Source organism: Argopecten irradians, chromosome 2, assembly GCF_041381155.1.
Source record: "Argopecten irradians isolate NY chromosome 2, Ai_NY, whole genome shotgun sequence".
Lineage (NCBI taxonomy): Eukaryota > Metazoa > Mollusca > Bivalvia > Pectinida > Pectinidae > Argopecten > Argopecten irradians.
This window is the reverse complement of record NC_091135.1, coordinates 54,350,257-54,377,391: the sequence shown is the minus strand read 5'-3', so window position 1 is coordinate 54,377,391 and position 27,135 is coordinate 54,350,257. Positions and strand designations below refer to the sequence as shown.

At 37.7% G+C, this 27,135-nt stretch overlaps 1 protein-coding gene across 1 annotated transcript in view; it reads left to right on the top strand.

Moving 5' to 3' along the window:
* Positions 1 to 7,108: 7,108 nt before the first annotated feature.
* Positions 7,109 to 27,135, top strand: part of LOC138316725 (exocyst complex component 2-like) — a 36,366-nt gene continuing 16,339 nt past the window's right edge. The window contains 12 exon segments of the mRNA XM_069258383.1: positions 7,109 to 7,243; positions 9,203 to 9,408; positions 9,865 to 10,035; positions 17,376 to 17,511; positions 17,698 to 17,741; positions 18,123 to 18,192; positions 18,888 to 19,012; positions 19,550 to 19,621; positions 19,986 to 20,131; positions 20,827 to 20,908; positions 21,257 to 21,363; positions 21,677 to 21,716. Of these exon segments, the coding sequence (XP_069114484.1) occupies positions 9,291 to 9,408; positions 9,865 to 10,035; positions 17,376 to 17,511; positions 17,698 to 17,741; positions 18,123 to 18,192; positions 18,888 to 19,012; positions 19,550 to 19,621; positions 19,986 to 20,131; positions 20,827 to 20,908; positions 21,257 to 21,363; positions 21,677 to 21,716 (1,111 nt within the window). The 5' untranslated portion in view covers positions 7,109 to 7,243; positions 9,203 to 9,290.

The window sequence follows — 27,135 nt, the reverse complement described above, 5'->3', positions numbered from 1 at the left end:
CACTAGTGATGTTAAACCTTATTCAGCCAACCTTATATGTTGATACGGTGGTAGGGGGTACCAAAATTCAGTGATGGATATATTCGGGTTCATTGGTTACCATTATCACCCATGAGATGTTTAATAAGCTAGCAGGGGAGCACGAGTTGAGAAGCTGTAACTTAAGGCTGACAACAGCTTCGGGAAATAGGTTACAGGTGTTTGGTAGTACTTTGTTGACATTCAAGATAGCGAGTCGGTATTATGAATTTGATACAGTGGTAGCCAAAATAGATGGACACGATGGCATAATAGGGATAGACTTCCTGAAAGAACATAATGGGGAGGTACATTTTGGAACTAACACGCTCAAGTTAGAAAGTTGTCGGGTGGAGATAACCGCACGTAAAAAGGCACAGTGTGCACGTATTAGGGTCAGCGAGACTGTAGTGATACCTAAACATTCTGAAGTGTATTTTCCCGGCTATGTAGATGGGGATCTTGGACAGGGAAGTGGTATTGTGGAACCGGTCAAGTTTGTAGCTAAGAAAAGTTTGTTGTTGGCTAGAAGTGTAATTGCTCCTTGTAGGGATCGTGAACCTGTTACTCAGTATTGAATATGACATGAGGGCCCATAACTCTGCATCATAACACATATGTTGGGGAGATATATAGGGTTGACCAGGTTTTTAGTGTAGACAGAGGTTCGGAGAGGGTAAGCTCGGAACTCCCTCCTCACTTGCAACAGGTGTTAGACAGAACATCAGATAAACTAACAAAGTAAGAGAAATGGAAAGTGGGTGAATTGTTGCTTGACTACCAGGATATATTTGTAGCTCCTGATGGTACAATAGGTCAGACAGACATTACCAAGCATAACATAGATACTGGGGACGCTAGACCTATAAAGATTCCCCCTAGGAGATTAGCCCCCTCACAAAAGAAAGTAGTGGAGAAAGAGTTGGACAGTATGATAGAGAAGGGTATAGTAGAGCCTAGTATCAGTCCATGGGCAGTTCCATTAGTCCTAGCCAAAAAGAAAGATGGATCGATCAGGTTTTGTGTAGATTATCGTAAGTTGAACGCGGTCACGAAAAAAGATGCTTACCCATTGCCCCTTATAGATGATGCTTTAGACACTTTACATGGAGCTAAGTGGTTCAGTACTTTGGACCTAGCCAGCGGGTATTGGCAATGTAGCATGAGTGAAAGAGATAAAGACAAGAAAGCTTTCGCAACCCATAAGGGACTCTATCAGTTCAAGGTCATGCCCTTCGGGTTGTGTAATGCTCCTGCAACATTTTCACCATGATGCAGCTAGTACTCAGGGGTTTATAATGGTCAAAGTGTTTATGTTACCTGGATGATGTGATAGTGTTTGGAACAACTTTTGATATGGTCTTAGCAAACTTGGTACAGGTGTTTGAATGCTTGGGGAGAGCTAATTTATTTCTAAAATCAAAGAAATGTACACTATTCCAAACTCAAGTAGAATATCTCGGACATATAGTGTATAGATCCTGGGGGGATGCTGGCCAGATGGTTGACGGTCATAGAAATGTTTGATTGTGAGATAAAACATAGGCCAGGTTATCAGCACTCAAATGCAGACAGCATATCTAGGAAACCGAATAGACCGTGTAAGCGGGCAGACTGTCCTCAGTGCTCCAAAAATCATCGCCAATCTGAAATGGAGGGGGGAGAAGGCCAATCTGAAATGGAGGGGGGAGAAGGGATAACCGATGCTAGGTCAGGGAGGAACTCTCACAAAGACGGTTCGCCATCTGATGAATCCCGGGAGGAAAATGAAGGGGGGCTCTTCCAAGTAGAACAGAGTAACTGGGTAGAAAGCTGGGGGGAGGAACAAATCAAACAATGGCAGCAAGAAGATGTTACCGTCAGACAGATAATATGTTTAAAGAAAAACTTAACAAATAAACCCAGGCGAAGGGATATGGGAGGCTTTCCTTATGAAGTTAGGGTCTACTGCCAACTATGGGAGCAGTTAGTGTTCAGAGATGAGCTACTTTGTTTGCAGGGGGAAGAGAACTGTGTCCGAATTGTAGCACCTCAGAGGATGAGAGAAGAAATTCTGCACCACTTACACAGTACCCGAATTGGAGGTCACCTTGGCAGGGATAAAACTACAGACGCAGTAAGAAAGCGCTTCTACTGGCCAGGTTACAGTGATGATGTTGCCAGGTGGTGTCGAACCTGTCTCCAGTGTGCACGACTCAAACCAGGTCCGGGGAAAGGGAGGTCACCTCTGACGTCAACCATCGACCAGGTCTCACAGCCCTTGGATAGAATAGCTTTGGATATTCTTACCGGTCTGAAAGAAACTGAGAATGGAAATATTTGTATAATGGTAGTCAGTGACTATTACACCAAGTGGGTTGAGGCTTATGCATTACCAAATCATACAGCACTTACTGTTGCAGATAAATTGTGTATTGAATTTATTAGCAGGTTCGGCGTTCCTAGGCAAATACATACCGACCAGGGCGCAGAGTTTGAAGGGGAATTATTCGGCCATCTTTGTAAAAATTTAGGTGTAGAAAAAACTAGGACCAACCCTTACCATCCTCAGTCAGACGGTTTGGTTGAAAGATTAAATAGAACCATACTTAGCATGTTGTCAATGGTGGTAAATGATCATTTAGATGACTGGGACGATCACCTTCCGTACATTATGATTGCATATAGGGCTACTGCACAGTGCAGCACCGGCTGCAATCCGAACTTATTGATGTTGGGCAGGGAGATAATTCTACCTTTGGACATAGTTGTGGGGGCTCCTGGGAACAATTCTGGGGAATATTGTCCAAACTTATATGTGGAATGGTTACAAGAATCAATGAGAGAAAGTTTTCACAAAGTAAAGGTTAATGTTGGGAAGGCCGCGGGAAGACAAAAGAATTATTATGATCTGGGCTTGAAGGCCATCAAACACCTCGTCCTCGATCGTGGGAACCATGATAGGCACTTCGTCCTTGGGCAATTTCAATGTAAATAGTGTTAAATACGGTCTCTGTCACTCAGCTGACGGAGCATGCTTCTTTGGCTCAGTCGGTAGAGCCGTAGATTTCCATGCCGGAGAGCCGGGTTCGATTCCTGGTCGGGGCACTCGACAGGAATGTGTTTCCCTGTTCTTCTACATTGCGTCTGTAGTTTTATCCCTGCCAAGGTGACCTCCAATTCGGGTACTGTGTAAGTGGTGCAGAATTTCTTCTCCCCTTTACACTCCCAAGGAATCTATCCATATTGAAAAATTCACACAAAAATAAATGATACACCTAAACTTAAACTACGACTTCTATACCACCACAACAACTGACAGTTTTTTAATGGTCAAACAGCACCAGTTTGTAATAGGACGAGTCGGAGTTCCGGGATTGTCTCTCGACTCCTGACATTAGTATGTCCCGTGACCCCGCATCGTCCATAGTACTTCCGCTAGTTTGCAACCCAGGTTCGTGAGCTCATGTTGTTGTAGTAACAAAGGAGTCAGTTCAACAGTTAATCACATTTATTAAACAAGACAGATGGAAATATTTACATCTGTCTTGTTTAATAAATGTGATTAACTGTTGAACTGACTCCTTTGTTACTACAACAATATGACGGTTATAGTTTGAGCTCACGAACCTGGGTTGCAAACTAGCGGAAGTACTATGGACGGGTCACGGGACATACTAATGTCCGGAGTCGAGTGACAATCCCGGAACTCCGACTCGTCCTATTACAGTTTCATACTGTACATATCTCCTAAAACATTTTGATACAGCATTTCGCAGAATGAAAGTTTTTATCTCCACACACGGCAAAACTCCTTGTGCTCCTTACGATGGACAATGACAAGCTTGATGGGTGTAGGTAGCGTATTTGCATACTAAAGTTATGGTAACGTATTACTGAAATGAAATGATGTATTAACATTGAGCAAAGAACCTTTAATACTGAAAAGTGCTCACAAGCATAATAGGTACAGGTAAATCAAAACATTGTTTGATTGATTTACCTTTACTTGGTATGCGTTTGAGTACTTTTCGGTACAAGGCAAGGATTTATAAGTGAGAAGGATTCGTGTCTGTCTCTTTACACTACTAAACACCACGCGAGACGCTTATGAACCGGGAATAAAAACCGTTTTTCTCAACAAATACTTGTCTTATCGAGTCAAACGAAACGCCAATGTAAAGTAAATTAAATTTCACAACGTTTATAACTTGCTTTAAAGACGGAAGATTTAGAAGAAATGTCTTAAACTATCGTTAAAAAAATACGACCGCTCATGAAATGGCAGCACGCTTCAGAAAGTAAGACGGTAACCCTCGCACCCCCAATCTACATCAAAGGCTGCGGCGGCGGATATCAAAGGAAATCAGTCGTCGCCCAACGTCACGGTCAGTGCACAAACACAAAAGCGCCTGCGCTGTCTTTGCCCAAAACTCAGTGTGACTTATCCTTCTCATATACGTCCTTGGTACAAGGGGTTCTTGGCTCAGTTTGTCCTTCTGTCATTATCCACTGTAAGGAGCACAAGGAATGATTAGGGAATGTACACTATGAAAGAATGGGATTATTTTCAAGCGCTGCTCAACGATTAAAAGAAAAATAAGTAAATGAAAAGAAATTGTCGGAAACATTAAATGTGTAAGTAAACTGTATTTAAAATCGACTCCGCCGAAATGTTCTGTATTTTTATTATTATTATTTATTTATTTATAGAATACATATTAATTTCAAGTTGTCATTTGTTGATATAAAGGTTCCTAAAAATTTAAGTTGCTTTTCATCTATCATATGATAATTAAATGAAACATTTACTAATGAAGTTTTTTTGATGTTCATGTGATTTTCTTATTGCATTGTCTTTAAGAAAATCTTGTCAGTGTTGGTTAGTTGGTCTATTGATTGACCTTATCATTAGAACAAGGTGAGTAATGATGATCTCCACTCTCTTACAGCATTTGTTACCATGATCGACTGCACACATGTCCAACCCTTTCATGGTCAAGTAATCCTGATTGGCCATGAAAGGGGAGATTCGGCCCGTTTCACGACCATGTAATCCTGATTGGCCTTGAAAGGGGATAATGTGTGGACTCAGCTGTGGTAGCAAGAGATTTATTGGCCACACTTTTCCTTTGTGGGAGATTGGAAGTATGCAGTATGCCTTTGTACAAGAACCCCTATCATTGTCATGCCCAAACCAGATAGTAAAACATATCACCAAGCGTTTTATATCGAGACATAAAACTAGACAATAAAATATATTAACAAAATAAATAAAAAACACTTTTTTATGTACATTGTACATTTCTTGCACTGATCCATACTGTCTTTACACCGCCTCACTTTTGGTCTTGGGTTGAGCGCTCGCCTTTGGAATCTGTTATCAGGTTGAGACACGCCATAGTCTATAAAAGTGATAGTTTTAGTTTCTGCTCCTGCTTAGCGCTCAGTATGAAGGGAGAAGAATGCATGGTTTGCATGTTGTCAGTATAATGTGATCGGGTGGAGTGTGTTTGTTATCTTTGGCTTCAGTTAGATAGAACTGTAAAAAATGAATCCAACTTTTACAAGGAAACACAACATGAATTTATCGCAGCTTCCGAAAACATACAGACATACACACACATAAGAGATTGCATGCAAGGAAGGCCGTCATGACCCTTAAATAAAAACTTACCGCAACAACAATGCATTTGATGGAAAAGCGAAGTCATCCTTCTGTTGATTTAATCAATTCCTTGTCAAGTGCCATATGATATGGCGATAAGTCGACTATCAAACTTCTTCACTGTCGCAAATACCATGTTCAGGAATGGCAAACCAAAATGTTTCAAGAAAATAGGACAAAAAGATTGAAATACACTTTTGATTCCATATAGATTCTACCGATGCTGAAAATATCGTTTTGAATAGTGTTTTTTTTTTTTTTTTTTTTTTTTTTTTTTAATTTAATTAACTTTCCTCTTGCGATATAACAGTAATTCAAATGTATTTTGTTCCAAAGCCGATGATCTGTGTAAAACAAAATAGAGTTGGGCGACAACATCATTTGGTCTTCTTTTAAAATACAATATTTGTGTAAACATCCCTGTCATTAGTTATATATACATAATTATATATTAGTGTCGAATGGTCTTGATGGAACACATGTTACCATTGAAATATTACTAATAAAAGAAAAAGGAATTTAGAGCAAAGGTCATCATTTACCGAAAGTGATGCTCAATACTATTTAACTTTGATCTAACAATTTGAGCATTTCAACACCTACAGTTGCAATCAATGTTTGTTTTTGGGGTTTTGGGGTGTTTTTTTTATATATATATTTGTCTTTGATACTACGCGTAGCTCTCATCATGTGTCATTTATTATGCATAAAAAAATTATATATGTGCACAAATTCTGTGTTGTAACTAATATTTATTCTGTGTTGTAACTAATATTTACAATGCATCGTACACGCTTCTGTCCACTTGAATGATTTTCACAGTGCTAATCCATCAAGACTTACAATTAATGTAGGCCTATATATATAGTCTACAGCACTGTACATAATATAATCATGGACCCACCTGAGTGCCATAAGACCATTTTTAGACGTTTAAGAGGTCTAGATTAAAAAAAAAAAAGATAAAAATCATACTCTACATGGTACTATATAGTATATAGTACATGGTACTATATACTATATAGTACCATGTAGAGTATGATTTTCATCGTTTTTTTAATCTAGACCTCTTAAACGTCTAAAAATGGTCTTATGCAGACCATTTTTAGACGTTTAAGAGGTCTAGATTAAAAAAAAAAAGATAAAAATAGTACCATGTAGAGTATGATTTTTATCGTTTTTTAATCTAGACCTCTTAAACGTCTAAAAATGGTCTTATGGCACTCTGGTGGGTCCATGATTATATTATCTGTAATTCTCAAATACCTGTAGTATTGTATGGTTTTCAAGAGATTAGGCCTACTGTATTTTACTGAAGAAAAAGTAACACTTAAAAATCACCCAGTTATGTATATATAACCAAGGATTTATAAATCCTTGATACCACTGTAAGATTCCCCCGTATGTTTTTGTATATATGTACGTTACTGTACATGTAATACACCCAGCAGGCATAGATCTACTGATACTTAACTCGCCTTACGGACCGGAGTTACCTCCCTTATAGTGAAACTCTTTTACGGAACTCGAACTTCAACAATATAAAATCTGTCAACTCCTCCTCGGACGATTTTAAAGGTAGGCGTGTTGTTATTCATTGCATTGCATGCCTTCTCTTTGTTTACTCAAGCTGACCATAGTCGTAACTGTTTTGAAGGATAGGTCGACGAGATTCTAAAATAACTTGAATTCAAGTCGGATTTCCGTAAAATTATGGCCGAATGCATCAGTTGTTCACATGAACTGATGAATTCCAACAGCTGCAGCTTATCAACTGATCAAGAGCTGTTCTGAGTTGCATGATTCTTTCCCTATTCCCTTTGTTGAAAAAACATGTTCATGTGTTGTCTACATGTAACGTAGTTGTCCCCTGAGTTGTTTACTATCTGACAAATCTTTCCAGGCAGTTGATTAAAAAAGACACAGTACAGTCTATCAGCTGTTCATTAGACATAACGCGTACGTTATAGATATACAGCGCCATGACAAAAGTATTCGCGATTTTCCAAGATGGCTGACGTCCTTCATTAAGCATCGCTGACCGAAAACTTTTTTTACACAACATTAAAATAATTGCACTTACCTAGTATTTTGTAAGGTGACCTTTGGACTTGATAACTGCTAACAAACGGCGAGGTATTGAATTATATAAAGATCTGACATATTGAAGAGTGAATGAAACCCATATATCGGAAATCGCTAGAAACAGCTGGTCTGCAGATCCGTTGTTCCGGGCGTTGTTTTGCAAAGTCCTTTTGATTCTAAGCCACAAATTTTCAGTAATATCAATGTCTGGTGATTGTGCAGGCCATATAATGGTTGGTATATATTATTTAGCAGCTTAAATTCGTTTGTAACATGTGCCCGATGTAAGGGGGCATTGTCGTCTTGAAATATATATTTTGTCGGCGAAATGCTGAGCGATTACAGGCCAAAGATTATCATCTGGTATATTTACGTATTTCTGGGCATTTATATTTCCGTCAAGTTTACAAAGAGTTCCTACACCATATAATATGTGATGCATCCCCACACCATAACAGATATCTGGCGCTGACGGGGAGGGCACATGCACTCTGGTAGGAAAGATTCACAGGCTGTTCTCGACACATATGCACTGTGATTATTACCTATTACAACCTGACTTTCATCAGAAAAATATTATAGTTTTCCAATATTGTTCCACACTAAGTCGTCTTTTTTCTAAACACCAGTTTAAACATTTTTTACGATTTACTTCCGAAACAACCATCTTTTTTCTGACAACTCTGCACTTCAAATCCTTTTTATGAAGAAATCTTGGAACAGTTCGACTATTGACTGCACTTTGTACATCCGATCTTTCATTTAATTCATTAGTTATTTCCTTCAATACTTTGCCTCTGTTTGTTTTTGTGTAAAGAAAAAACCATGTTTTGTCTCTCTTTGACAACTTAGACGGCCTACCTGTTCTTGCTTTGTTTTCCAGAGTTCCACTTTCCAAATACCTTTTCCATATGGATCTAATCGTAGATTCTGGTATTCCAGTTGCCTTCATCAACTAAGTTTTATGTCCGTATGACTTCATTTCTATTATAACTTTTTTCATGTCAGACGAAACTTCAGCCGATTTCCTCCCCATCTTTACGTGGCTTTGTTTACGTTGGTATTTTAGCAAGCAGACATCTGTCTTTGACAAATGACGTCAGCTACGTCATCTACGACGTCATATAAAAAAATCAGCCAAAAATATACATTTATGTACGAGTTACTTATACCCCTGTAATCGCACGAAGTGCACAGCGGCCAAGCCGCCATTTAAAAAATCACGAATACTTTTGTCATGGTGCTGTACGTGGGATAAGTTTTTAGATTTAGTTCATTGTATTTACATAAACGAGGCACATTGATATGTTATTTATTTCATTACAAATATAAGTTGTATATATATGTGGTATATTGTATCCCTGGGTTAAAACGACAATAACATAACACACTGTGATACAATGATGATAAGTTACAATTACATGTACATCTCTTGTATATTTTAAATTTCAGTTTGAAGAATGTAAGCAGAAACACACTGTACAACACTATTATATATGTATAAGTGCAGGCTTCTGAGGACTACTTCTGTTTAGTCAAGATGCCTGGAAGGAGTGCCCCACCCCTAGTAACAGGGGTGTCCCCCAAGGAAGGACCCCCGGGCACTCGCATCACAATAAGAGGCGAAAATCTGGGATATGATATCAATGACCTTATAGGTATTGCATTAAAAATTATACCTGGTAGTAATTATAATTCTATTGGAAGGGTTGAAAAAGTTCCTGACTTAAAGTATTGCTCTACAATTATAACTTACCATATTTTAAGTGTCCAAGGCACTTTAAAAATACTTGGGAAAAAATGGGGACCAGATTTGGACTACACTATTATAGCCAAGTAAGCCATCAATCATTTTTGCAAAAGAAGCGATATCAGATATTGTTATCATGGCAGCTAATATAGGAAAATGAAAATAAAATTTTCATTAGTAATCTTTTGGATAACTGTGTGTGATGTGTGATGATATGATCTCATGCAATGCTAAACATTAATCAATATTCCAGTTCTCATTTTCCTAAATTTTAAAGGACAAAAGAATCTATGTCTTTTCCTTTTTTCATGAGTTTTCATGATGTATGTACATGTAATTGCATATAAAATCCTACATCTTTCAGGTTTAAAGATTTGTGGAGTTGATTGCTTGTTGTCATCAGAATGGAAATCTCCAAGTAAGATCATTGCTCGGACAGGACCAGGGAAGGGAAAAGGTGATGTCATCGTGATCACTAAATCTGGAGGACAGGGAAGCTGTACTGTTGGCTTCAAGGGCTACTTTGTACAGATAGGTAAGGTGTACAGATAGGAAAGCTGTACAAATAGGTAAGGTGTACAAATAGGTAAGGTAGTTGTACTGTGGCTTCAAGGCTAGTAAGATAGGTAAGGTACAATAGGTAAGGTGTACAAATAGGTAAGGTGTACAATGTGTGGTGCTTCAAGGGCTACTTTGTACAGATAGGTAAGGTGTACAAATAGGTAAGGTGTACAAATAGGTAAGGTGTACAAATATGTCAGGTGTACAGATAGGTAATTAGATATACTGTGGGCTTCAAGGGCTACTTTGTACAGATAGGTAAGGTGTACAGATAGGTAAAGTGTACAGATAGGTAATTAGATGTACTGTGGGCTTCAAAGGCTACTTTGTACAGATAGGTAAAGTGTACCGATAGGTAAGGTGTACCGATAGGTAAGGTGTACAGATAGGTAAGGTGTACAGATAGGTAATTAGATGTACTGTGGGCTTCAAAGGCTACTTTGTACAGATAGGTAAAGTGTACAGATAGGTAAGGTGTACAAATAGGTAAGGTGTACAGATAGGTAAGATGTACTGTGGGCTTCAAGGGCTACTTTGTACAGATAGGTAAGCTGTACAGATAGGTAAGCTGTACAGATAGGTAATTAGATGTACTGTGGGCTTCAAAGGCTACTTTGTACAGATAGGTAAAGTGTACAGATAGGTAAGGTGTACAAATAGGTAAAGTGTACAGACAGGTAAGATGTACTGTGGGCTTCAAGGGCTACTTTGTATAGATAGGTAAGGTGTACAGATAGGTAAGCTGTACAGATAGGTAAGCTCAATTCTTTTATTACACTCAGATACACTATTGTGTATAACAAGAGGTCATACATATACAATTCAATTTTAAAGCATGACAGGCAAAATTAGATGCATTATTTGTATAAAGATTCAAACTTTTACAAACAAAATTCAGTGTGTCATAACATTTTTCCAACAAATTGTTTCACCTTTAAAATTGGTAACATAGGAGATATTAATATACATGTATTGAGTATAGTAATAATTGACTTATTCATATGTGTATATATATTAATACATTAGAACAATACATATATTTTAGATAATTTTGAGCTGTAATTAATACTATAACAAATTGCATAATTTCTGAACAAATAAGCATAAATTTGCGTACATTTTTTTATGAAAAATGGAGAACATGCCTTTCATTTTAATGTGATTAGGATGTCTTGTGTAGTAAGCAGGAATGTAATCCCCACGTAGCTGACTTACATTATAATCTGAACATAAAAAACAAATAATGGAATTCATCACCAATACCGGTATTGCATAAATGACATATTCTATTGTTACGTTGAACTCCTATCCATCTTCCGGTTTCAACCGGAAATTTAATATTTGAAGTTCTGAATTTGCACATTGTTTTTCTGTCTTTTTCATTTAATCGTATTAAATAATTTTCAAGTCCAAAATGGTTTTTAAATATAGAATAATAAAAACCTCTCGAAGAGTTTTCAATATCTTGGAACCACGACTGGATGAACTGATCCCTTAATTTCTGGGTAATAGTTGACTTCAGATACTTAATATCAGGTAAACAGCTTTTTTGATATATCCAAACAAAACTTAAACCAGAATTATCTAGAATTTCTTTAACGCACTTAAGCCATTTGAATTCAGTTTTCCCTGTTACATGGAGGGCATACATTAATTTATACATAGAGCTAGACAAATTTCTTTTCATTGGAGATGAGAGAAAAACCAAAACCTAAGTAAACTTAACTTAATATCGATTGAAATAGGGAATCTGCCAGTTTCTCCGTATATCATGAAATTTGTAGAATTTTTCTTCACACCAAGAATTCTTTTGCAATATTGTAGGTGGATTTTTTCCAACATATTTATGTTCTCGAAACCCCATATTTCACTCCCGTACAATAAAATTGGCTTAACCAATGAATCAAATAGTTTTAATTGTATATCTATAGGTAGGTGCAGATTCCTTATTTTACGATACAAGGCGAAAAGTGCCTTTTTAGCTTGATCACATAAATGTTTCTTAGCAATGTTAAAACTTCCATTATAATTGAAAATTACTCCTAGATACGAAAAAGTTTCTACGATATCCAATCTATTATCAAAAATGGAAAAGTTATTTGCCGTTTTTGTTTTTCTTTTCGAAAAAATCATCACTTTAGTTTTTGTAGTGTTCACCACAAGTTTCCACATTTGACAATAATCTTGAAACATATCTAACATTGCTTGCAAACCATCAGCTGATTCAGACATCAAAACGGTGTCGTCAGCATATAAAATTAGAAAAAGTCGAACATACATGTTAAGGTTCTCTCGACATAACTCATGGATTTTGTTTAGACAATCAACATTTTTATCAGCAAAATAAGTTTCTAAATCATTCAGATACAGGGCAAATAAAAAAGGTGAGCAATTTTCCCCTTGTTTTAGACCGATATTGGATGTGAACATCTCTGATTTTTCATTTCCATTTTGTACACAAGATTTTGTTGTTCGAATACATAGCATATAAAACATTAAATATTTTGCCAGTTATATTACTCTTGATTAACTTTTGCCACAGGCCAACACGCCAAACCGAGTCAAAGGCCTTTTTGAAATCAATAAAAGCACAGTAAATTTTTTTACCTGAAGACAAGTACAACGAAATAAGTACATGTAAAATAAATATATTGTCTACGGTTGAATGACCTTTTCGAAAGCCCGCCTGTGCGTGACTGATGAGATCAATTTCATCCGATAGTTTATACAACCTAGCATTGATAACAGACGTAAAAACCTTTCCAAGACACGAAACTAGTGTAATTGCCCTGTAATTATCTAGATCTTTGGGATCACCTTTATTTTTAAAGATAGGCTTAATAATCCCCGTACTCCAGCTTTCCGGAATAATACCAGTGTCGAGAACAATATTAAAAAGTTTGTCATAAACAGGTAACATTTCATTTACAGTACTCTTAATGTATTCATTATATATATTATCAATGCCACATGCTTTATTATTATTTAATTTTTTAATTGCGTCCACAATTTCTTTGGAAGAAATTTTATCATTCAGTATATTGTCATATGTGTTATCTGTAAAAATAGGAATTTCAAATTCTTCTGTGTCATTATCTTTGGTTGAATTTAGATTGCTGAAATATGTATAGAGGTCTTCGATAGGTAAATCAACATTAAGTTCATTATGCTTCTTATCAAGTCTATTCAACATATCCCAAAATACTTTTGGTTGATTAACTGATGCTCTTCTAATTTCAGTTTCGATATTTTCTTGGAATTTCTTGTAATTTGTCTTCAAGAGATTCCTATATTCCCTGCTCTTTTTCACTAGTGTTTTCCGGTTTGCACTACTTTTCAGAATATTATAACGTTTTTTCGCTTCATGAAATTCTTGTCTTTTACGTGAGCAGTCGCGTGTAAACCAAGGTTTGTCACAATTTAGTGTAAATTTTCTTCTATTAATTCTGTTTTCTTGTGTACCAAAAACATTTTTAGCTGCCTTTTTAAACATGTCCGTAATCATATTTACTATATCATTTATATCAGTTTTTAATACTGGTGTTGTTGACTGCTGAAGTCTTGTTATTTTCTCATTTATTTCCATTATGATACCGTCTTGTTCAGATTGTAGAGTGTTAACAAAATCAGTTTGTTTTTCTTTTACCCATTTTCTTATTTTCTCTGAGGTTGAAGTATTTTTTTCATTTTCAAATATGGCCTCTGTGTATTGAATACTATACAATACTCTACAATGCGCATCAGATATAAGTGGGTCAAAATCCAGAATTTCGAAATCAGTTAATATAGGAAATATATCTGAGGAGACGATTAAATAATCTATCAGACTTACATCTTTACACGTATTTCTACCAATGTTAATGTCCTTACCGGCCCTACCATTCGCTATGTAAAGATTGTTATTTTTACAAAATTCTAGAAGTTTGATTCCAAATGTATTTGGTCTAGCTTGATCTTGGCTAGCTCTTAGTAATGGGACTCCAGCCCGAATTAATGATTCATAATCGTAAAAATAATTTCTCAAATCATTGCTTTCAACTGCATTAGAAAGTTCTACCAGCTGACCGTCTGGAACAACAAAATCATTATGGCATTGTGTTCTAGCATTTAGGTCACCAATAATCATTATTTTTTGTTCATTCTTAACCAGATTGGTCATTTCATTTTCGATATCATCAAACGCTTCATTCGAAGTGTATTTTGACGTTTCTGGCGGTACATAAACGCAGCCTATCAGTAGATTATGCGAGTTTTTAGAGGTATTTATTTCTACCCATTGAACAAACTCTGAAGGAGTTTTATGAAACACTAATGATGACTTATACTCGTTCTTATAGATCAATATTATACCACCTGACTTACGCTTAGCGTGTGATCTGTTTTTCGCTATATAACTGAATCCCTGGGGTAAATCTAGGACGTCATAGTCATCTGTTTTAGTTTCTACAAAAATAGAGACGTCATTTGATTTGATAACATCTACAAATTCAGGTAATAACAGTTTTGATTTGATACCACATACATTGAGGTAGGTAAATTTTAAGTCCTTGGTCACATGACCCCTTGTGTCGCGTCCCTAGTGACGGCCGTTGTTTCCGGGAGGTGGTCGTTCGGTTGCAGGATATCTCGGGGGTGCGTCGCGGTATGGCTCTCCGTTAACATACAAAGTATCGTAATTAAGCACAGCCCGGTTACCACGGCGTTTCTGTTCCCTCATCACTGGGTAAAGCGCGCCGCGCCTTCGCGCGATTTCTTGAGGAAATTGTTTTTGTATGCTGATCTCCGGTTTATCCCGTAGTTTAGTAGGCGCCGCCTGGAGTACTTTTTCTAAGTCACTGTACTTTGAAAATTTAGCAATGATGCTGCGAGGTTTGCGGTCGCTCCTCTGTCGGAGTCGGTGAACATTGTCAAATGCTATTTCATCCGCGCGCTCGATTTGTAAGGAATCGCGGAGAAAGTCCTTCACCGTATCTTCAGCGTTTTCAGTCTGGTCATAAGTATCAGGGATTCCTGAGAATAGCAAATTGTACTTCATGGACTGTGTCTGCAGTCTCAGGAAGTTTTCAGATAGTTCGTGGTTTTCTTGAAGTAACATTTCATTTTTTTTCTCTAACTCACTTACACGGAATTCCAGGTTGCAGTGGTGATCTTCCTGTTTATCGTTTGTAGCCTTGTTTCTCTCCGCCATTTCCCTAACATCACCCAAATCTTTTTGGATATTTCTTATACAGTTTTCAAACGTATTTATTTTTTCATTTATCTGATCTAGAATGTCTAGTTTGGGGAGAATTTGGTCTAGTTGTGAGAGTCTAGTATGTAGATCATTGATAAGAAACATCGAAGGCGTAGGAGGAGGCGAGGGCGGAGGCGGGGGAGGCGGTTCCATGCTGGCCATTTGCGGGGCCGGTGTGGAGTAGGGTACGTGGTACGGGATTGGGACAGGATTAACATATTGTGCAGGAGGCGGTGTATTGAGTCCTGTTGTTACAGATAGGTAAGCTGTACAGATAGGTAATTAGATGTACTGTGGGCTGCAAAGGCTACTTTGTACAGATAGGTAAGCTGTACAGATAGGTAAGGTGTACAGATAGGTAATTAGATGTACTGTGGACTTCAAGGGCTACTTTGTACAAATAGGTAAAGTGTACAGATAGGTAAGATGTACTGTGGGCTTCAAGGGCTACTTTGTACAAATAGGTAAAGTGTACAGATAGGTAAGGTCTACCGATAGGTAAGGTGTACAGATAGGTAAGGTGTACCGATAGGTAAGGTGTACAGATAGGTAAGGTGTACAGATAGGTAAGGTGTACAGATAGGTAAGCTGTACCGATAGGTAAGGTGTATCGTGGACTTCATGGGCTACTTTGTACAAATAGGTAAAGTGTACAAATAGGTAAGATGTACTGTGGGCTTCAAGGGCTACTTTGTACAAATAGGTAAATTGTACAGATAGGTAAGATGTACTGTGGGCTTCAAGGGCTACTTTGTACAGATAGGTAAGATGTACAGATAGGTAAGGTGTACAGAAAGGTAAGCTGTACAGATAGGTAAGGTGTATCGTGGACTTCAAGGGCTACTTTGTACAAAAAAGGTAAAGTGTACATATAGGTAAGGTGTACAAATAGGTAAGATGTACAGATAGGTAAGGTGTACCGTGGGCTTCAAGGGTATTGTACAGATAGTTAAGGTGTACAGACAGGTAATTATATGTACTGTGGGCTTCAAGGGCTACTTTGTACAGATAGGTAAGGTGTACAGACAGGTAAGGTGTACAGATAGGTAAGGTGTACCGTGGGCTTCAAGGGTATTGTACAGATAGGTAAGGTGTACAGACAGGTAATTAGATGTACTGTGGGCTTCAAGGGCTACTTTGTACAGATAGGTAATGTGTTCAGATAGGTAAGGTGTACAGACAGGTAATTAGATGTACCATGGGCTTCAAGGGCATTGTACAGATAGGTTAGATGTACTGTGGGCTTACAGATATGTAAACTGTACTGTGGGATTAAAGGGCTACTTTGTACAGATAGGTAAGCTGTACAGATAGGTAAGGTGTACAAATAGGTAAGCTGTACCGATAGGTAAGGTGTATCGTGGACTTCAAGGGCTACTTTGTACAGATAAGTTAGATGTACTGTGGGCTTCAAGAATTACTTTGTACAGATAGATAAACAGTACCGTGGGATTCAAGGGCTACTTTGTACAGATAGGTAAGGTGTATCGTGAGGGCTACTTTGTACAGATAGGTTAGATGTACTGTGGGCTTCAAGGGCTACTTTGTACAGATAGGTAAGGTGTACAGATAGGTAAGCTGTACAGATAGGTAAGCTGTACAGATAGGTAAGCTGTACAGATAGGTAAGCTGTACAGATAGGTAAGCTGTACAGATAGGTAAGCTGTACAGATATGTAAGGTGTACTGTGGGCTGGGCTACTTTGTAAAGATAGGTTAGATGTACTGTGGGCTTCAAGGGCTACTTTGTACAGATAGGTAAGGTGTACAGATAGGTAAGCTGTACAGATAGGTAAGCTGTACAGATAGGTAAGATGTTCTGTGAGCTTCAAGGGCTACTTTGTACAATAACTTACGTCTATGCTACCTATTGATTGTATATTTATCCAGATTCTTTACAAGAGTCTGCTGTATGGATTTACGAGTCACAAAGTGTAATTGTATATTTACCCAGGTCCTTTACAAGAGTCTGCTATATGGATTGACGAGTCACAGAGTGTAATTGTATATTTACCCAGGTCCTTTACAAGAGTCTGCTATATGGATTGACGAGTCACAGAGTGTAATTGTATATTTACCCAGGTCCTTTACAAGAGTCTGCTATATGGATTGACGAGTCACAGAGTGTAATGACCAATATGCGCCACGGACGGCCTCAGTCCCCTATATTCTCAAAGGATGATGAAGACCCACTCGGAATCTCAGACGAAGGCAGTCAGTGAGTTGATCTTTAGAATATAAAAAAAAACTCATGTTTTCTTGTTGACAAGTATTTGACAAGTGGTATGATACACCATTTCAGAAAATTTAGGCTTTTTTAAAAACTTTTCCTTCTTACTCTTAAAACTGTTTTCAAACTTTTCATAGGATGACAGATACTGTACGGCATGTTTGTCTGTTTCAGTGCAAAGTTTACTGAAGAAGAATTAGCAGAAATATTTCCAGAATGTAAGTAAACTTGAAACAGTAGTTGTAGTGTATGATATTTTTAAATATGTTGTATGACTTGGTTCATTGTTCATAGTAACCTTAATTTAGGCTCAGCTTTTATTAGATTTTAAATTTTACTCAAAGAATAATTATGGTATATATCGACTGTTTATCACAATCTCCTTCAGTTGATCAGCTGACCAATTCTTAGTTATGTAACTGACTGAAGAAGATAGTATGAAACAGTTCAAGTATATTGTGCTGGTAATGTAATTCTCAGCTGAGTATTTCAAAATCCGAAATCTACTATTAAATTTCCTGAGAAAGAGGACAATTTCTATAGTTGCAGGTTTTTATTGTTTTCAATTGTTCATTGAAAATGTTTTAATGATGTTTCAGCTTCTGGGAACATGACCTTAGAGAACTTTTCCCCTTCCTGGTATTTACTAGAGAACCACCACAACACGGGGTAATTATTAAGTGTCCTCTCTATAATAATAAGGTTAAACGAATACTTCAAACACTGTTTTAGTGTTAAAATGTTTAGGTAACCTTTGAAAAAACTGTTATTTGGACAGGTTTAGATAAAAATTGATGGAGGCTTCCAGTTAAAACTAAAAAAATGCTCTTGTCACAGTAGAGTCCCTATATTCATATGTATTAATGATTCTTTCAAAATGTCAGAACATTCAGATTCAGGGGGAGATAATTGAATATAGAACATTCAGTATCAGGAGGAGATAATTGAATATAGAACATTCAGTATCAGGGGGAGATAATTGAATATAGAACATTCAGTATCAGGGGGAGATAATTGAATATAGAACATTCAGTATCAGGGGGAGATAATTGAATACAGAACATTCAGTATCAGCGGGAGATAATTGAATATAGAACATTCAGTATCAGGGGGAGATAATTGAATTATATTGTTGGAAATGATGTAGAATAATTGTAGCAATACTTTCTCAGGTAATACATTCAATATTGGAAATTCTAATACTGTAATACAATCACATGTACTTGTATTTCAAGACCTTTTCATATCAAATATTGTCCATGAAGTTTTATAACAGACTTCTTGTCTTTGGAGTACATGCAAGTAATGCCTTGTCTAACATACTAAAATTTGCAACATCAATAATCTGCTATTGATATTAACAGTTTTGAAGACCTAAAGGCCGGGCTGGCCCACATGAAGAGGCGAGCCACCCAGAGATCAGAGGGTCCCATTGCTTTTGTTAAATCTAACCTTTCATCCACACTCGACTGCCTCGATAGTCTGGAAGGTAAATTTTCATTCTCAATCTATGTAAATTTTTCTTTAACTTAATGAAAATCATGTAGTACCTTTGTCGTAAACATGATCTTTTTATGACAGTTGTGATCTTATATTTGTTCAACAGTCGTTACACTGTGATTGTAAAGTTCAACAGTTGTTATACTGTGATTGTAAAGTTCAACAGTTATTACACTGTGATTGTAAATTTCAACAGTTGTTACACTGTGATTGTAAAGTTCAACAGTTGTTACACTGTGATTGTAATGTTCAACAGTTGTTAAACTGTGATTGTAAAGTTCAACAGTTGTTACACTGTGATTGTAAAGTTCAACAGTTGTTACACTGTGATTGTAAAGTTCAACAGTTTTTACACTGTGATTGTAAAGTTCAACAGTTGTTAAACTGTGATTGTAAAGTTCAACAGTTGTTACACTGTGATTGTAAAGTTCAACAGTTGTTACACTGTGATTGTAAAGTTCAACAGTTGTTACACTGTGATTGTAAAGTTCAACAGTTGTTACACTGTGATTGCATTTCCTTACAGCGATGTATGAGAAATACTGTAGTGACGATATCCGCGGCCAGTCCATTAACTCCTATGCTGTGCTACTCATGCGTATGTATTACAAGATCATTTCTTATATTATTTCAGGAGAGAAAAATAAATACACCCATTTAAAGGTCCCCAGCAAATTAAAAGTATTCTTCATCCAGCAATTTCTTTCCTACGTACTGGATGCTCTGCTGTTACTTCTGCTAGCTGATATACAAAATATTTCTAAGAAAAGCCTCCGTAATTTAGTAATAGAGCAATTAAAGAGTAATATTAAAGTTCTGACGTTTAAAACTACTTCCAGAAACATGATTGATTGATTTTTGTCAGATATTTTAATGTGATGAAATTAAATTAACATCATGTTGATTATGTAGTATGTCTTTGAGTACTTGTGATTAACATATTAAGATATTCTGTAATTTAGAGGCTAAGTCGTGTGCAGATGGCCTGTTCCAAGAAGTGCTTGGAAGGAAAGACAAAGCTGACTCGACCAGGAACGCCCTTAGTGTCCTTCAGAGGTTTAGATTCCTTTTCTACCTTCCTTTAAATATAGAGAGGAATATCCAGAAGGTGAGTTTTATGCAAAATACTGGAAAACGGTATAGAGTAATTAGTTTGGCATAACTAAGTAAAACTTTGTGAACTTGACAGGATTCCAATCAGAATATTATTTCAGTGTTCTTCTAGTTCATTTTTTGGGACCAATGTGGTCAAGTGGTCAAGATGTCCCTGACACATCCTTAAATGACCCTGGCTGATAACAGGACATTAAGCTAATAAAACCGAAACCAAGCTTATTTTTTATGTTTCTTGAGTTAATGATGTTCCAGACTCATTTAATCTACTAATTCTTTCCGTTACACATGTTTTTAGTATTTCATGTCGATTTTACACCCCACATGAATAAGTTACATATTTTGACACAATGGCCACGACACATATCCTTTCCAACACCAGTTTGGACGTCAAGCGGCGATCACAACATAGTATGAAGTTATTCGACTATTGATGACGTTGACAAATGATGTTGTTACACCAAACAAAAAGTAGTTCGGTCAAAGTTCACCATGTCAGCCAATCAGAATGCGTACAGAGTTTTTACCACTTGTGGTTTAAACAAATTATTAATCAACAACCGCACTGTTTATTTGATGCTGTGAGAGTTGAATAACACCGCCTATTGTGGTAGAAATCCATTTATATATACGGTCATTTAATACTGAAATTGTTGGTATTGAGAGTAAACCAATAAAATTACATTACAGGGAGACTACAACCTTGTCATCAATGACTACGTACGAGCTCGTTCTTTATTTTCCGATACTCAAGTCCAAGTGTTCAGAAAAGGTAATTTAGGTTCCAATCTCCATATTTTATAAGAACATGTACTTGTTATTTATTAGACTGCAAGACACATTTGTTTTTGTTATTTTATATTAAGTAAGCAAACGGATACTCTTAAGGTATCTGATTGTGCTGTTTATGCTGCTAGATGTATCATTGGTGACTCCTCATAATTTAGAGAATTGTGCAAAAGCAAAAATTTGAATTAACTTTGTGTACAATTACATGTTGGAAAAAAAACCATATAATTGTATTTATTACTTATATATCATCTAATTTAAGTCCTTGCAAACAGAAATCAAAGTACCTTTTCTAAATATTGAGTATTTAAAATCTCTTTTGTGCGTTCAGTGTATACTGAGGTTGAGTCGAGGGTGAACTCCTTCCGTGAAATGCTACAGAATAAGTTATATGAATTACCCAATACACTGGAGGAGCAGAAAAAACTAATACGGTAAGTAAGCACCGGAAATATTATGGGTTATGTTTTTTGGGTTTTTTTTTAATTGGTTTTAATGTTATATAATAAATCATGTGTTTAGAGATAATTGGGACTATATGGCTCAGTCTCTGCTGATTCATCTCATCACACCCTTCAGATTGACTTCTATCCATTAGACTAAATATCACCGCTTAATTCTTAGTATCATGTTGTTCTGAATACATTTGAAGTTTCTGATAGGAATCATTGTGAACTAGAAAAATCTGATATAAAAAAGTTCACTTTCCCTTGCTTGTAATTTCAAAACTATTTTTTTTTTTGTGACCTAGCTGAGTACAAGATACAAACATGGTACCCTTAATAGATTAGGTACATTTGTATTTTGAGGCGATACATATGAACAAAGGTGAGACTTTTTAGCTCACCTGGCCCAAAGGGCCGGTGAGCTTATGTCATGGCGCAGCGTCCGTCGTCCGTCCGTCGTCGTCCGTCCGTCGTCCGTCCGTCAACATTTCCTTTAAATCCCTACTAGTCATAGAGTTCTGCATGGATTGTAACCAAATTTGGCCACAAACATCCTTGGGGGAAGGGGAACAGAACTTGTATAAATTTTGGCTCTGACCCCCCAGGGGCAGGAGGGGCGGGGCCCAATAGGGTAAATAAAGGTATATCCTATAAAACGCTACTACTCATAGGGTTCTGCATCTAATGTAACCAGATTTGACCTGAAAAATCCTTGGGGGAAGGGGAACTGAGTTTGTATAAATCTTGGCTCTGACCACCCAGGGGCAGGAGGGGAGGGGCCCAATAGGGTAAATAGAGGTAACTCCTATAAAATGCCACTAGTCATAGAATTCTGCATGGAATGTAACTTAATTTGGTCTAAAACATCCTTGGGGGAAGGGGAACAGAGTTTGTATAAATCTTGGCTCTGACCCCCCAGGGGCAGGAGGGGCTGGGCCTAATAGGGTAAATAGAAGTATATCCTATAAATGCCTACTAGTCATAGAGTACTGCATGGAATGTTACTTAATTTGGTCTGAAACATCCTTGGAGGAAGGGGAACAGAGTTTGTATAAATCTTGGCTCTGACCCCCCAGGGGCATGAGGGGATGAGCCTAATAGGGTAAATAGAAGTATATCCTATAAAACGCTACTAGCTATAGAGTTATGCATAGATTGTAACCAAATTTGGTCTGAAACATCCTTGGGGAAGGGAAACAGAATTTACTGCAATTTTGAGCAAAAAAACGTGATATTTTACAATTTTTCAATTATCATGGAATTCACATGCATGAATAAGCTTGAAAAGTGGAAAAATCTTTATCTAAATATCATATTGCAAATGCAAATGTCTACGGATGAATTATATATATATGCTTTTGTACAGATGGTTTGTACAGTTTAATGACTAAGCTTATGTAGATTGTGCCTTTCTTTCATAAATTGTTCAAATCTACTGTGTTCTGCCATCACTGTTGTTTGCTACCTGTCATCTTGGTCTTTACCGTGTTTGAAACAGAAGTGCTATCTTCAGCTTTTAAGTGACCCAGATGTGCCTATTATACAACATTTGCAAGTTGAGGAAAATGGTCGCCATTTTGGTCTTCTGTTGAAATATCTATCGTAAATAATACTTCTAAACCTTTTTAGCTCAACTGGCCCGAAGGTCCGGTGAGCTATTGCCATGGCGCGGCGTCCGTCGTCCGTCTGTCAACATTCCCTTTAAATCGCTACTTGTCCTAGAGTTCTGCATGGATTTTAATCAAATTTGGTCAGAAACTTCCTTAGGGGAAGGGGGATCAGATTTTGCATAAATGGTGACCCTGACCCCCTTGGGGCAGGAGGGGCAGGGCCCAATAGGGATAATAGAGGTAAATCCTATAAAACGCTACTTGTCCTAGGGTTCTGCATGGATTGCAACCAAATTTGGCCAGAAACTTCCTTAGGGGAAGTAGATCAGATTTTGCATAAATGGTGACCCTGACCCCCCTTGGGCAGGAGGGGCGGGGCCCAATAGGGGTAATAGAGGTAAATCCTATAAATCGCTACTTGTCCTAGAGTTCTGCATGGATTGCAACCAAATTTGGCCAGAAACTTCCTTAGGGGAAGGGGATCAGATTTTGCATAAATGGTGACCCTGACCCCCCTGAGGCAGGAGGGGCGGGGCCCAATAGGGGTAATAGAGGTAAATCCTATAAAACGCTACTTGTTCTAGAGTTCTGCATGGATTGCAACCAAATTTGGCCAGAAACTTCCTTAGGGGAAGGGGATCAGATTTTGCATAAATGGTGACCCTGACCCCCGTGGGGCAGGAGGGGCGGGGCCCAATAGGGATAATAGAGGTAAATCCTATAAATCGCTACTTGTCCTAGAGTTCTGGATGGATTGTAACCAAATTTGGCCAGAAACATCCTTGGGGGAAGGGGAACAGAACTTGTATAAATTTTGGCTCTGACTCCCCGGGGGTAGGAGGGGCGGGGCCCAATAGGGGAAATAGAGGTAAATCCTATAAATCGCTACTTGTCCTAGAGTTCTGCATGGATTGTAACCAAATTTGGCCACAAACATCCTTTGGGGAAGGGAAACAAAACTTGTATAAATTTTGGCTCTGACCCCCCTGGGGCAGGAGGGGCGGGGCCCAATAGGGGAAATAGAGGTAAATCCTATAAATCGCTACTTGTCCTAGAGTTCTGCATGGATTGCAACCAAATTTGGCCAGAAACTTCCTTAGGGGAAGGGGTCAGATTTTGCATAAATGGTGACCCTGACCCCCCTGAGGCAGGAGGGGTGGGGCCCAATAGGGGTAATAGAGGTAAATCCTATAAAACGCTACTTGTTCTAGAGTTCTGCATGGATTGCAACCAAATTTGGCCAGAAACTTCCGTAGGGGAAGGGGATCAGATTTTGCATAAATGGTGACCCTGACCCCCGTGGGGCAGGAGGGGCGGGGCCAAATAGGGATAATAGAGGTAAATCCTATAAATCGCTACTTGTCCTAGAGTTCTGGATGGATTGTAACCAAATTTGGCCAGAAACATCCTTGGGGGAAGGGGAACAGAACTTGTATAAATTTTGGCTCTGACTCCCCGGGGGTAGGAGGGGCGGGCCCAATAGGGGAAATAGAGGTAAATCCTATAAATCGCTACTTGTCCTAGAGTTCTGCAGAATTGACTACATTAAAAGGAAGGAAGGCATCACTAGATCTTATATACAGGAAAGGTAGGCATCACTCGACACTTATATAGAGGAAGGTAGGCATCACTAGATCTTATATAAAGGAAGGTAGGCATCACTCGATCTTATATACAGGAAGGTAGGGATCACTAGATCTTATATAAAGGAAGGTAGGTATCACTAGATCTTATATACAGGAAGGTAGGTATCACTAGATCTATATAGAGGAAGGTAGTATCACTAGATCTTTATATAGAGGAAGGTAGGTATCACTAGGTATCACTTCTTATATAAGGAAGGTAGGCATCACTAGATCTTATATACAGGAAGGTAGGTATCACTAGATCTATATAGAGGAAGGTAGGTATCACTAGAACTTATATAGAGGAAGGTATCATCACTAGATCTTATATAAGGAAGGTAGGTATCACACTAACTTATATTAGAGGAAGGTAATCACTAGATCTTATTAAAAGGAAGGTAGGCATCACTAGATCTTATATAGAAAGGTAGGCATCACTAGATCTTATATAGAGGAAGGTAGGTATCACTAGATCTTATATAGAGAAAGGTAGGTATCACTAGATCTTATAGAGGAAGGTAGGCATCACTAGATCTTATATAGAGGAAGGTAGGCATCACTAGATCTTATATAGAGGAAGGTAGGCATCACTAGATCTTATATAGAGGAAGGTAGGCACACTAGAACTTTATAGAGGAAGGTAGGCATCACTAGATCTTATATAGAGGAAGGTAGGCATCACTAGATCTTTATATAGGCATCACTAGACTTATAAGAGGAAGGTAGGCATCACTAGATCTTATATAGAGGAAGGTAGGTATCACTAGATCTTATAGAGGAAGGTAGGCATCACTGGATCTTATATAGAGGAAGGTAGGCATCACTAGATCTTATATAGAGGAAGGTAGGCATCATTAGAACTTATATAGAGGAAGGTAGGTATCACTAGATCTTATATAGAGGAAGGTAGGTATCACTAGATCTTATATAGAGGAAGGTAGGCATCACTAGATCTTATATAGAGGAAGGTAGCATCACTAGATCTTATATACAGGAAGGTAGGTATCACTAGATCTTATATAGAGGAAGGTAGGCATCACTAGATCTTATATAGAGGAAGGTAGGCATCACTAGATCTTATATAGAGGAAGGTAGGTATCACTAGAACTTATATAGAGGAAGGTAGGTATCACTAGATCTTATATAGAGGAAGGTAGACATCACTAGATCTTATATAGAGGAAGGTAGGTATCACTAGATCTTATATAGAGGAAGGTAGGCATCACTAGATCTTATATAGAGGAAGGTAGGCATCACTAGATCTTATATAGAGGAAGGTAGGTATCACTAGATCTTATATAGAGAAAGGTAGGTATCACTAGATCTTATATAGAGGAAGGTAGGTATCACTAGATCTTATATAGAGGAAGGTAGGCATCACTAGATCTTATATAGAGGAAGGTAGGCATCACTAGATCTTATATAGAGGAAGGTAGGCATCACTAGATCTTATATAGAGGAAGGTAGGTATCACTAGATCTTATATAGAGGAAGGTAGGCATCACTAGATCTTATATAGAGGAAGGTAGGTATCACTAGATCTTATATAGAGGAAGGTAGGTATCACTAGATCTTATATAGAGGAAGGTAGGTATCACTAGATCTTATATAGAGGAAGGTAGGCATCACTAGATCTTATATAGAGGAAGGTAGGCATCACTAGATCTTATATACAGGAAGGTAGGCATCACTAGATCTTATATACAGGAAGGTAGGCATCACTAGATCTTATATAGAGGAAGGTAGGCATCACTAGATCTTATATAGAGGAAGGTAGGCATCACTAGATCTTATATAGAGGAAGGTAGGTATCACTAGATCTTATATAGAGGAAGGTAGGCATCACTAGATCTTATATAGAGGAAGGTAGGTATCACTAGATCTTATATAGAGGAAGGTAGGTATCACTAGATCTTATATAGAGGAAGGTAGGTATCACTAGATCTTATATAGAGGAAGGTAGGCATCACTAGATCTTATATAGAGGAAGGTAGGTATCACTAGATCTTATATAGAGGAAGGTAGGTATCACTAGATCTTATATAGAAGAGGAAGGTAGGTATCACTAGATCTTATATAGAGGAAGGTAGGTATCACTAGATCTTATATAGAGGAAGGTAGGCATCACTAGATCTTATATAGAGGAAGGTAGGCATCACTAGATCTTATATAGAGGAGGAAGGTAGGCATCACTAGATCTTATATAGAGGAAGGTAGGCATCACTAGATCTTATATAGAGGAAGGTAGGATCACTAAGAGGAAAGGTAGGTATCACTAGATCTTATATAGAGGAAGGTAGGCATCACTAGATCTTATATAGAGGAAGGTAGGTATCACTAGATCTTATATAGAGGAAGGTAGGCATCACTAGATCTTATATAGAGGAAGGTAGGTATCACTAGATCTTATAGAGGAAGGTAGGCATCACTGGATCTTATATAGAGGAAGGTAGGCATCACTAGATCTTATATAGAGGAAGGTAGGTATCACTAGATCTTATATAGAGGAAGGTAGGCATCACTAGATCT